General features: G+C 32.3%; 1 protein-coding gene across 2 annotated transcripts in view; it reads left to right on the top strand.

The window, feature by feature from the left end:
- FAM126A (family with sequence similarity 126, member A) overlaps positions 1-10,038 on the top strand; it is a 59,954-nt gene extending 49,916 nt beyond the window's left edge. The window contains exons 11-12 of one of the 2 annotated variants that reach the window (XM_012721089.1): positions 7,284-7,579; positions 8,354-10,038. In XM_012721089.1, the coding sequence (XP_012576543.1) occupies positions 7,284-7,552 (269 nt within the window). In that variant the 3' untranslated portion in view covers positions 7,553-7,579; positions 8,354-10,038. The remainder of the gene's footprint in view (positions 1-7,283; positions 7,580-8,353) is intronic. The other variant, XM_004676764.1, reaches the window with a different exon arrangement.
- The last annotated feature ends 2,395 nt before the right edge of the window (positions 10,039-12,433 follow it).

Genomic DNA, 12,433 nt, shown 5'->3' with positions numbered 1-12,433 from the left:
AACCAGAAATGGTAATTGTGTTAAACTCAAACATAATATAAACTTGAATTATCCACTGGAATTTTATATCTGCAATTAGAACTTTATAATGTTTTAATTTTCAAAGTTGCCTAAACATATTAAGGAAATTTAGGGAAAAAATAAAAAACTATCCAGCAGTTTTATAAAAAGGCTTAAATGTCCTCAGTATCATTTTGAGAACCCATTATTTTTGGATTCTAAAATTCTATTTGAGGAACAAATTTTCTTTTCCCAAATAGAGGGTAAAATATTTGGACCAAATATATGCATTTCCTTCTGATCATAGTTAGCATTGCTTGAATTTTAACTAGCATTCCTGATGTGAAGGACAAAATAATATATTGAAAACTATTTGCTGTCTCAAGAAAAAAGGACAAATTAACCAGAGCTGAAGTATGATATTGGTATAACTGATACACATGAACAAATTTTTATTTATCTGGCATAATATTGGTTTACAACACTGTAAATGATTCAGAGGTATAAGTTCACAGCCCTTTAGGTATATGGTACAATGTCATACCTACCAACAAAGCACCCATAATTCTCTATCATAGGCCTTTGGGTCTACTCCCTCCTTTCCTGCCCATCCCTGATGGTAGCTTCAATTCTACAGTTACATTTCTAGTGTTTTTGATTTGGTTTCATCTTAACTTTTATGTTGTTCTCTGTATTCTGTATACAAGTTAAACCATCCTGCATTTGTCTTTCTCCTTCTGACTTATTTTGCTTAGTATAATCCCCTCCAGGTCATCATTGTTGTTGCAAAAGGCAAGAGGTCATCTTTTAAATCACTGTATAGTATTCCATATATATATGTGTGTGTGTGTGTGTATGTATGTATGTATGTATGTATACACACACACACATATACACACCACATCTTCTTAACCCTTTCATCTGTCATTAGCAACTTAAGCTGTTTCTATAACTTGGTTATTGTAAATGATGCTGCTGTGAACACAGGAGTGCATATAACCCTTCAAATTAGTGTTTTTGAATTGTTTGGATAAATACCAAGGAGTGGAATTGCTGGCTTCTATGGTAGATATATTTTTAATATTTTAGAAAAAAAAATCTTAGGCCACCTCTAGGTAAAATAAATAATTTTCTACATAGAGAAACATAGTATTTCAGTATTACTGGGCTTATGAGGCAAAAACACCTGTTTGTAAATTATTATGTTCTACATTTTTTACTAAACCTAATTCTGTAAGCAAGTTATTTCTTGCTACTTATTATTGAGTAATGCCCCCCTATTTATAACTATTTGTTGCACAGTATTTACAGAGGGAGAAATAAGCTTTGATAGGCTTGTAAGAGATTTTCTTACCTGTTTTTGGTTTGTCTGGTGGTGACGACCTTTAATCCTAATGGAGAATTCATCTTCAGCAACATGTTGCAATTCTCAGAGGGGTTGCTTTTTTTCTTTTTTTTTAACTTAAGACTTAATAAAGATGACAAAAGATGCTATTGAGAATGATTGAATCCACCTTTATAAGTTGGATGAGTAAATTTTATCATTTACTATATACACAAAAACCAAAGGTATGACTATTTATTACTTAAGGAAATCTAAATAGCTCTCAAACAGGCATAGTTATCTTGTAATAAATTTGTTCTGGTTCAATCTTTTTTTGTTGTTGTTTTTTGTTTTTGTGTATCACGCTGCTCTTTTTCTTACCTGGAACATTTACTTCTGGTTTCAAGACCCACATTTCTAAGTCTGACATTCTTTATGTTCATGCTAAGAGGGCAGCCTCTTAATGTGAAGTCCTTATTTCTGTGGTGGTTTCTCATTCCTCTATTCTGCCTTGAAATTACTAGACCAGGCTCTGCATTGCTACATGCTATTTTTTTTTTTTACTTTTACATGTTTTTTTCTATTTAAAAATAATATAATAGTTTATTTTGCATGATTTTGTGCCTTTTCCCATATCAGTTGTAATCCCCTTGGGCTTCCTACCATCAATTCACCTGTGTGTCATCAACATAGCATGCTATTATTTTTAACACATTTCCTGCTCAATATTTTGTGCTATCCAAATTTGACTTCTATTAATCAAAAGATGCTAATAAAAGTATGCAAATAGTTTATACAGGTAATCCATACCAATGCCTACCCTTGGTGATCAGAATGAAATCCAGACTCTGTACTAGGCAGAGATGGTGCCAGTGATATCACAACTTGCCTACCACTTGGACCTCACTTGAAGAGCACTCTCACCCTTCTTCTCTTCAACCTATTAAGCCATTTCTGCTTTATACTGGAAATTTATACTGGCAATATGAGATATATAAGCTGAAATTTAAATGATGAATAAGTACCAGTTTGATTTTCCTCTTTCTCTGTATATATCATGGTGTAGCAATGATATATAAGCCCAAATGTCTCTTCATCAAAGAGATTTTCCCAGACCACTCATTTATTTTAGACTTTGCCTCTTCGATACTGCTTACTCTCAGCTATTATTTTTAATTTCTTGTCTTATATACTTAATTCCCAAGCTACAGTATAAGTTCTTAAGGCTAGAATCTTTGCCTAGTTGGCCATTGTATCCCCAGCACCTAAAACAATGCCTGGTACCTAGTAAGTGCTTAGTACATAGTAGTTGAATACATGAATGACTGTATAAGTGAGAAAGAGTTTTAAATGTGTGAGCAATTTGTATCTTCTTATTTTATCAAAAAGCAGTGTAGCAATGACAGTAAACTGAATAGGGCATGTGCTAACTTATATTCCTAGTATTTAAAGAGTTATGGTTTTATAGATTTTTCCATATGTATATGTATATTTCATATTTGTACTCCACTTTTTTTCTATTTTGGCTTCATTCAATTACCATTGTTGAATGTATTTCCAAGTGCTCCTGTAACTCCAGTTACTTTAATGGCTACACAATGCCACACTGAGTTGATACTAAATTGTTTATTTAACCATTTCCTGACTATGTTAAATAATTTGTTTCTATTTTTTTTTGCTATTATAGATAACACTGCAATGAATAGCTTAGTAAATATAGCCATTTTTCTTCCAATGAATAAAATGAATTATCAACATAAAATGTCTAGATTAAAGGGTATGAATTTATTTGGGTATTTTATGATGTTTAAAATATTTATGCCTTATAGTTGTAAAGAACTGTGTATGATTTTCTTTTGAGGGTTACTCTAAAATACTTTGCATAATGTCAGAAATTTTGTGGTGTAGATATTTAAGGTATACAGGTTGTTTTTTAAAGTGTCATCTTATGTTATTATTTTTGTCAATAATTTTCTAAGTGCATTGTGTTATAAATAGAATCCTTTAGACTCATAAAGTAGTCTGTGTATAGAGTGGTGTAAATTCTATGAATAAATAAATTGTTCCTTTCTTAAAATTACCACTATTCATATAGGTCAACTCTAAAATAAATACAAGAGCAAAAGTTAGGATAAAGAGTTTTATGCATGACATAATGGATTAGATATTTAGGATAATAAAGTTATATTGGAGAAAAATCACTACTTAACATGATCAGTTTTAATAACACAATTTGTTTCACTTTGTTTTCCATTAAGCCAGAAGAAATTTTTAGGGAGAAATTATTTGAGTGCCTTTCAGAGCCAGTTTGGAAATGTCAATTAAAAGCATTCTTTAACTCTCTTCATTTCTCTATTTGGAGAGAAGGTTAGCTATTAATAGTGGTTTTAAAAATAAAATAAGTTTCCCTTTGGATTTTTTTTTAACTTTTTGAATTGTTTGAAGTCAAATGTAAGTATTGTATTTATAGGTATAGAACAATTATGACACTTAGTGCATAGATTTTTAAGTTTCTTGGCTTTTGAACATTTTATTCTCTAATGTACTTATATTCCCTTAAACCATTTTCTAATATAGTTTTAAAAGGAATTTATAGAAAGGAGATTAACTTCTTCCTTAGCTATATAAGATTGCTCTCTGGAAAACATACGAGAGCTATAGATTAAAAAAATCTTTTAGACATTACTAAAAATTTCTACATTTAAGTAATATTTTACTTTTCAAAATAAAAGAACCCTTTCTATGTATTTCTGCCATCTAATAATTCTTACTAGCATAAGCTGTATGCTTTTTTCCCCTCTTACTAAGTCAAATAAAATATTTTTAGCTTACCTTTCTCATATCTTTTACATGCCTTTTCACCTTTAATTACTCTAATAGTAATTTCATCTCATTACAGGAGATTCATTCAACTTATCAAAAAATATTTACTGTTTGCGAAAATGCTATATGCAGTCTACTTTCCTAAGTACTAGGTATTTAGTAGTGACAAGACAACAATCCCTCACTCTTGGAATTTAAATGCAATAGACAATTAAATAAATAAATTTAGATCAAAGAGTAATTAAGTGCTAAGAAAAAAACAAAGTAGGGAAGAAAGTATATGAAATATGGGAAATATGGAAATGTAAAAAAGAAGTAAGGTAGAGAGCCATGTAGCTTATGGGCAAAGCAGTAAGATCAATATAAATATGTCTATCAGTGGATTCAGTCTCAGAATTATACAAGGGAAGAAGTTGGAAAGATGACAAAATGAGACCATATAACAAATGTTTGTTTGGGTTACAAAATTCTCTCTCTTTATTGAGAATTGTTTCTATTCTTTCTAGCTGTCCAGAATTACATGCTTTTGATGGATCTACTTTAATAAGCAGTATTTTAAAATCTGCCATTTTAACCATTTACAAGTGATAATATTTATCACAGACACGTATCTCATATGTCTAGTTACCATTTAACTTCATAATTAAGAAAATCAATACCATTTTTTTTTAATTGTGGGTCTGTACCATTGTCCCAGTAAATATGATTAGCAATCCATTTTCCTGGTGTTAACTTTTTATTCTTTTCATCTATTGTTCATTTTTCTTGCAAAATTCTAAATTTTCACTGAACAAGTTAAACTCAATTGGAGGAAATCAGAAGATATTTAAGTCAAATTGACTAATGAATTAAAGATAAAGACTTATAGTTAGAATGGACATTTTAAGCTAAAAGATTTTGTTATCTGATCCTCCTGAATAGCTGTGTAGTTCTTTCTGAACTTTAGTTTCCTTTTCTATAAATGAAAGTCAAATCACCTACTTCAGAGGCTCACCAAAATTCTGCTTTTAGGTATAATTGAATACTATATGTGAATGCTTTCACAAGTTTCATACCTATTAATTAAGTAGTATTGTTTTTTATTGTTAGCCATCTCTGTGGGTATCTACTCAAACCTAAATTTTAATTTTAATATTCACTGCCTTTGTTATGTCTCTTTTTTTTTGGACTGATGGTCCCTTTGAAAGATTTTTTTTTTTTTTTTGGTGAAAATTGCTCTGTAACTGTCAACAGACAAGTCTTGGTTGTCAATCAACAGTGCCTGGGTGCAGTGGCCTCTGGCATTTACCTTGTAAGATTTTACTTTACTTACCCCGACTTTGAAGACAGCTGTTAGCCATAGGCAACAGCTTGACTGGAATGTTTTGGTCTCACGAAACCTTTATCAGGGAGCACCCACAAAGGAGGTGGTTGTGATACTACCTGCCTTTTACTAGCTAGGAAAGAACAGTTTCATTTAGAGAGCTTTCAGTCAAAATTTTATGAAACACTAAGTATATGGGAAATTTATATACAAACACATTGGTCCACTGGCCCAGGGCAACACATGGCTTTGAGGATCTCCAAGAATATATATTTCTGCAGGGTATGGAGTAGCTAAGGCATCTATAATAACTTTTGTTCCTAATTTTCAAAATCTGAAATAAATAGAATAAAGTAGTGATTTCCATATTTGCTGCACATTAGAAAAAATTTCAATGCCCAAATCAGACCTCATACTAACTAAGTCAGAATGCCTAGGGTTAGAGTCACTCATCAGTAGGTCTGAAAGAAACCCAGCTGATACCAAGTGTTGCAAAGTTTGGGATTCATAGGAATATTTGAGGCTCTAATCTCCAATCTTTTTTTTTTTTTACTTTGTTTATTTATGCATACAGAACTGAAGTACAGGCCAGAGGTGCAGGGGTGTTGAGAGGATTCACCAGAGATAGTGGGGAGCAGAACAGGCAGATTGAAGAAGTACACTGCTGAGGGAAACAGCGGGCAGGTCAGGAGAGTTCTGCTGTGCCATGTGGGTCACCTCTAGGGCCAGAGATCTAACTAACACTTAAGCAGCTATGGCTAGTTTACAGTGCTGTGCTTTAACCGGCTGTGCCACCAGGGAGGGCCCATAGCTTCCAATCCTTTACTACCTGTTATTGTTTCACAGTTTTTAGAATTATTAGGGAAAATCAGATAATCCTATCATGAAAAAATTTGTAATTATATGGTCTACATATTTTGAGTATGTACTGTTTTTGAGTCTTTTGTCGTTTTGAGCTGTTTAAGTTTCATTACTGATTCATAATATATTCATGTTATTTTTCCCATTACAGATATTTTCTTGACAGTTTTAAGTAAGCCATGCTCCGTGGTTTAAGTCAGAATCAAATTTTCACTACCTAGGAATTTAATTCCTTTATTTCTTTTACAATCAAATTTTCAGAATTAGGAACCAACAGCCAACTTGTTTTCCAAACCTATTTTGCTCTGGTGTGGTAATGAACTGTTACAAGCCAGTTTATACTTGTGGAATAAGTATGAATCTGAAAAAATAGATTGCTTAGTTATATCACAGCTATATTTACTAATATACAAGACAATTGATGTATGAGACAAACGCATTACCTATAATATTACTAACCAGGATATCATAGATGAATAAGCATTTTTTCCAGTATCATAGCTTATTAAATCAGTCTTAGTGTAATCTAATTTAAAAAAATGGAATTTAAGGTGTATCAAGGAGAATTTTCAAGTGACTTGGTTCCACATGTTGCTAAGAGCTAGAGTTCCTTGGACATTTGACTAAGACTTGACTTAAGTTCAGAGAGTCACAGTCTTATCTTAAAAATAATAGATTTTATTTTGTTTTGTAAAAATTTCTGTTTCATAGTCCATGTCAAAAAATGTATGTGAAGAAATGCAGAGCATGAATTGATGTTCTGTGAGTTTTCATTGTCATTTAAAATTAAAATATGAACCTATTGTCTGAAGAGTATTGTAAATTTCGGAAATTTCTACAGTGCAAATATTTGGCTTAATTCATAACATCTAGTCATCCAATTTTTGTTTTGGGTCTTTTGTTTTTCTTGTTTTGCATTTTTATTTTGTTTTGTTTTCAGCCATCATTTTGTCTTATCATCTTCAATTCTAGAGCAACCTGACAACAATAATGATACTACTGAATTGGGCATCCTTGTCATTCCTGAGATTAGTGTCACAAATGTGGCCGGAGAAAGAACCGGGAATGGGGAAAAAGGCAGAACACTAGGCGATTTTGATGCTCAGCATATTCAGGGTGTGCAGGAAGCAGCCACAGAGCCTAGAACTGAGAGCAAAGTCTTGCCAGAGATCAGGAGGCAAAAATCTGTAAGAAAAATGATGGAGGATGGAATAAACTCACCTGGCAGAGTGCAGTTTTAGCAGAGCACTATATAGTCGCACTCCAAGGTATCTCCTGGCAAAGGGCCACTGCTGCATGTTTTAAGCAACAGTTGCACAGTCACAAAAATTTTGCATGTTATCTAATAATCAAAATGCATGAATTATGCACCAAAATTTCTCAATGATTCTTAATGCTCTTTGGAATGGTCATACTTATAATGTCTTTGAGTAAATTGTTATGAAAACTGAGGCAGAAAATTACTTTCAAAATAATTTCTGCTTATGTGTTGAAATCAACTTTTTTCATTTCTGTACTTTTGTCTTCTTTGATATGAAGGTTAATGTATGTAGAATAAATAAGTTTGAACTTACAGTCTATTTTTTATTTTAGTAGAATAATCTGCAATGTAAAATGCAAATTTCAAAAAACGCTTAAAGTAATTTAGTGACAATTTTCTTTTTAAAGTTCTTTGGCAGGAGTTTTGATTTTGTACTGGCTTGCTATACCAGAGGAGAGTTTATCTTTAGTCTTACTGTGTAGTACTTTTCCTAATTGTTTCTGATCTTTTGCATGAATAGTAAGAGATCTCTTTCTAAAAACATAGTGGGATGTGGTTGGCATGCTTTTTGTTTAATTTACTCAAAATTAATGCTGTTTAATTACAGTGAACTATTTTTGCATTTTAGAATGATTTGATTTATCCTTTGATTTTGGTCTGTAATCTGTTGCTTTATGTAATTATGCTAAATTTTTATTTGCTTATAGAATAAATGACTTGGTATTAATCACTAAAAATTGCTTTAAAAATGTTAATTCATCTTTGTTATTTTTTTGTTTAGGAAATGCAGAATTAACAGGTCAAGAAGAACTGATGGAGATATCTGAAGTTGACGAGGGATTTTATTCCAGGGCTGCGTCTAGTACCAGCCAGTCTGGTTTATCAAACAGTAGTCACAATTCTAGTAACAAGACAAATGTAGGAAAGACTCAGAGACGTTCAGGAGGAAGCAAAATTGGAGGAAAAGAAAAAGAAACTACAGGGGAATTTTGCAAAGATCACTTTGCTCGAAAACAAACCCAAAGAGCCCAAAGTGAGAATCTTGAGCTCCTCTCTTTGAAGAGACTTACATTAACAACCAGCCAATCCCTCCCTAAGCCTAGTAGCCATGGTTTGGCTAAGACCGCTGCAACTGTATTTAGCAAGTCCTTTGAACAAGTCAGTGGTGTCACTGTCCCACATAACCCGTCACCTGCTGTTGGCTGTGGGACTGGGATAGATGCCAATAGGTTTTCCGCTTGTAGTCTCCAAGAAGAAAAGCTTATTTATGTTTCTGAAAGAACTGAACTTCCAATGAAGCATCAATCAGGTCAGCAGAGACCTCCTAGTATTAGCATTACCTTGTCCACAGATTGATTTGTAACAGTTCTCTCATTTAACTGGTGAAGCTGGGTATACGAATTTGCTTCTTTATGAAAGTGTGCAGGGTCTTGCATTCCTGTTCCTGACGGGAGCCCTGTTTCTTAAATTCTGAAGCCTATCTTGACTTTTTGAAAGGAATGATTTCTAGGTTGCAGTTAGTTGACATGTTATTTTGTGGTGGTTTTTTCTCTCTTGATTTGAGGATTTGAGTCTTTTTTCTTATTTGTTGCTATTGCCCTAATAATACCAGAATGAAAATACATTTTGGCAGGTTGTCTGATCAGACTTGTCACATCTCATGTGAGGTTGTGAGGTGTCTTTTTTATTTTATTTTTTTTTTAAACAACTCCTATTTTGGTAGCTGTGGGTTTGCCCTACAGAATAAAAGGGAATCTCTATGAACAGGCACTGTTTCTTAAAGAACGAGGCAGAGGTACAATTCCAGGAATTCTAAGCTGGCTGCTCAGAAAGTCAGTCTGAAAAATAGGCTTATGAAAAAGCAAATATGATGTGTATGAAAAGTGCCTACTAATAATGTAGCCAGATCATCTTTAAGGTTAAAACAGTATATATAAAGTGCTGGAAAATACCTGTTAACTCAGTAGTCAGACTACTAGATGATTTCAGGAGATGGGTAGAGGATGTAAACTTTTTTATATCAAAAATCAAACTGCAAGTAAGTATGTTGTTTCAAAGTATTTGATCTGGATTTAGCAAGTAAAAATTCTTTAACTTCCTAAGATGTAATTGGCCATCCAGTTGACTTACTCTGCTGCTGGTCTTCAGAAATCCTAGTTAATATGGATTCCTACAATTCAGAGCACACATCATTGAAGACTCCCTGAAAATCACTGTAAATCTTGCAACATTAACTCTCAAGATACCAGAATCAGCGATGTACTATTGAGTTGTTTGTCTGCAAATGAAGGAAATTAGGTAAATTTTTCATCTTTAAAATGTCATGAAAGAAAATAAAGACATGATATAAAGACAAAGGGCTTTTATATATTAACTACTTTTAGTTATTTATGTTCATGTTCTTAAAATTATAAAATATGAAAAGAATGAATGGGTTTCTTGCTTTGTAAATATGTCTATTTTAAAAGAAATCATCAATAGAAATAAGAATCAAAAAAGAAAGAAAGAAAGAAATAAGAATCGATGTAGTTGTCTCTACCCAAAAAATAAATATAAAAAAAGTCAGACTGGCTAAAAAACATGTAGATATAGGGAACTGTGACCTTGATAGATGTGAAGAGTTTGGTGTTTGTTACTGGTGGTCATTTCAGCCATGAGAGGTTTCTGGTAAATCAGGTATACTTAAGTAATAATACATTGTACAAGGGAGAAAGAAGGGCTGAGGAAGAGAGGAAGATGATGGGGAGGAAGGCGTAGGGAGCTGTCTCCCTGCTCTCTTTTACTATTTATACACATTGTTTTTCTTATTTCTAGTTGGTAGCTGTGGCCACATAGAACATGCTAATTTCCTCTTGTATAGGTTATGCAGCGGTCAAGTACATGAAAAATTGTATGTCTTGAAGAGTGCCAAAACATTTAAACTATGAGTACAGTTTTCACCAAAACTGCTTTGACTCTCTTTTAAATTAGATATTCCAAAAAGCCTGAACTGTTTTCATTCATAAGCCCAGAATATATTTTTTAACATATATGAATTTGATTGGTTTCAGTAATACAAATATAATAAAATTAACTAGTATAATTTAATAAAAAACAAATCTGAAATAAGGCAAGCAGAAAGTGAAAATTGACATTTTTACTTAATAGGAATGCGGTGTACAGTTTAAATATTTGCAAAATGTCACTGTGAATTTCATGTGATCCTTTTGTAATTCTTTAGTGAAGAATTTCTCCACAGCGTCTCACAGCATTAATAGTCTTAAGAATTAATTTAAAAGCCTGTCATTTTAAGCAAATTAAGGTGATTAAGAAATACTGTAGAATAATTTTGGGGAAACTTTATCTGGAATAAAAGAAAGATCACATTTTAATATTCAACCACTATTATGGAAACTCATTTTGGTATTGCTCTAGATCTTTGCTATTTATGTGGTCTGAGGAACCAGCAAGTAACATTGGCATCATTTGGCATCTTGTTAAAATTACAGAGCAGCCTGGAGCAACTGAATTAGACTGTTTTTTTTTTTTTTAAATTGAGGATTATGGTCCGTGAAATAGACTCTGCATTTTTACAAGATTGTAAAGTGATTTTTATACATTGAAGTTTTAGAAGAGTATCAAAATGCTAAGCAAATGACTTATCTCATATTTAGAATTCTCAATGATCTCACAACCCAAGATCTATTAGATAACTAGATCATTGTTTTTAGCAGGTAATTAATGTTTTTAATAACATTGACATTTGGTTTAGTAAGTCCTCTAATTTAAAATTTTTAACAATTCTCATCTACTTTTACAATGAAGATGTAACATTTTGTATTTCTCTTATAATGAAAAATGGAATCAGGGCAGTAAATACCTACAATTTTAAGTATAAAAAGGTTATTGCCCTCTTATAGAATGCACCAAAAAATCTACATGTGTATATTTATAAAAAATCTGAAGGCTTATTCAGAACCGGTGGAGTGGTTCTGAACTTTTGCTCCAAGTAATAAGCACCAGTTAATTTTCTGCAGTGTGGAGTTATGATAGCAGTAAAATTCTTTTTGTACTACATTTGATACTATTTCAAGTAAGGGTTATACATTTCAAAACAAATTTATAACAACTGTAAATATTAGATTATGCTATGTTAACAATTATAGTTATCCCTGTTACTCTCTTCCTACTTGACTTTCTAAATTTGAAAGTTAGAATGGCTTTTGTAAGTCATAGTCCCATGAAAATGTTGAATTGACCATTTGGTCACTGACATTTTGTATATCTAGAATAATAGCTTTTATCACAAGAATGACTCTGTACCAATTGTGGGCCTTCCACTCGATGGCCCAGAGGATCTGAGCAGATCCATTCTGTATTTTAAACCTCTATGCTTCTTGTAATTACCCAACTTCTCACTTCTGAAGTACCAACTACCTGGAATTTTCTAGTGAAGCAAGAGCTCAGGATATGCCTTTTAAATTCCAAGTGAGAAACAAAGTAGATTGGGCAAGTAGCAGCCTGAAATCACCTGTACACCATTTTGGAACTGTAAGTCAGCTCTAGAAAGAAGAGTAGAAATTCTCAGTTCTTAAATGATGATAAAATTGATCTGAAATTTTCATTGCTTATTTCAATAATCAAGCAACTACTCAATGAACATTATTCATTTAAAAACAAAAACTGAAGGAAAGTGTATTTTAAACCAAAATAAATAAAAATGATCCCAGTTTTAAGGGAGTTTGACTATTTTGGAGCATCAAAATTAATGTGTGAAAGCTTAAATTATAGAGAAAAATGTGTCCTGACTCATAACTTTAAACAAACACAAGACTCCTTAATGTGAATCTTTAGGCACAATAAATCTACACTTCATTAAAGG

The sequence above is a fragment of the Condylura cristata genome, unplaced genomic scaffold, assembly GCF_000260355.1.
Source record: "Condylura cristata isolate star-nosed mole 26May11 unplaced genomic scaffold, ConCri1.0 scaffold00005, whole genome shotgun sequence".
NCBI lineage: Eukaryota > Metazoa > Chordata > Mammalia > Eulipotyphla > Talpidae > Condylura > Condylura cristata.
This window is presented reverse-complemented; position numbering and strand designations above follow the sequence as displayed.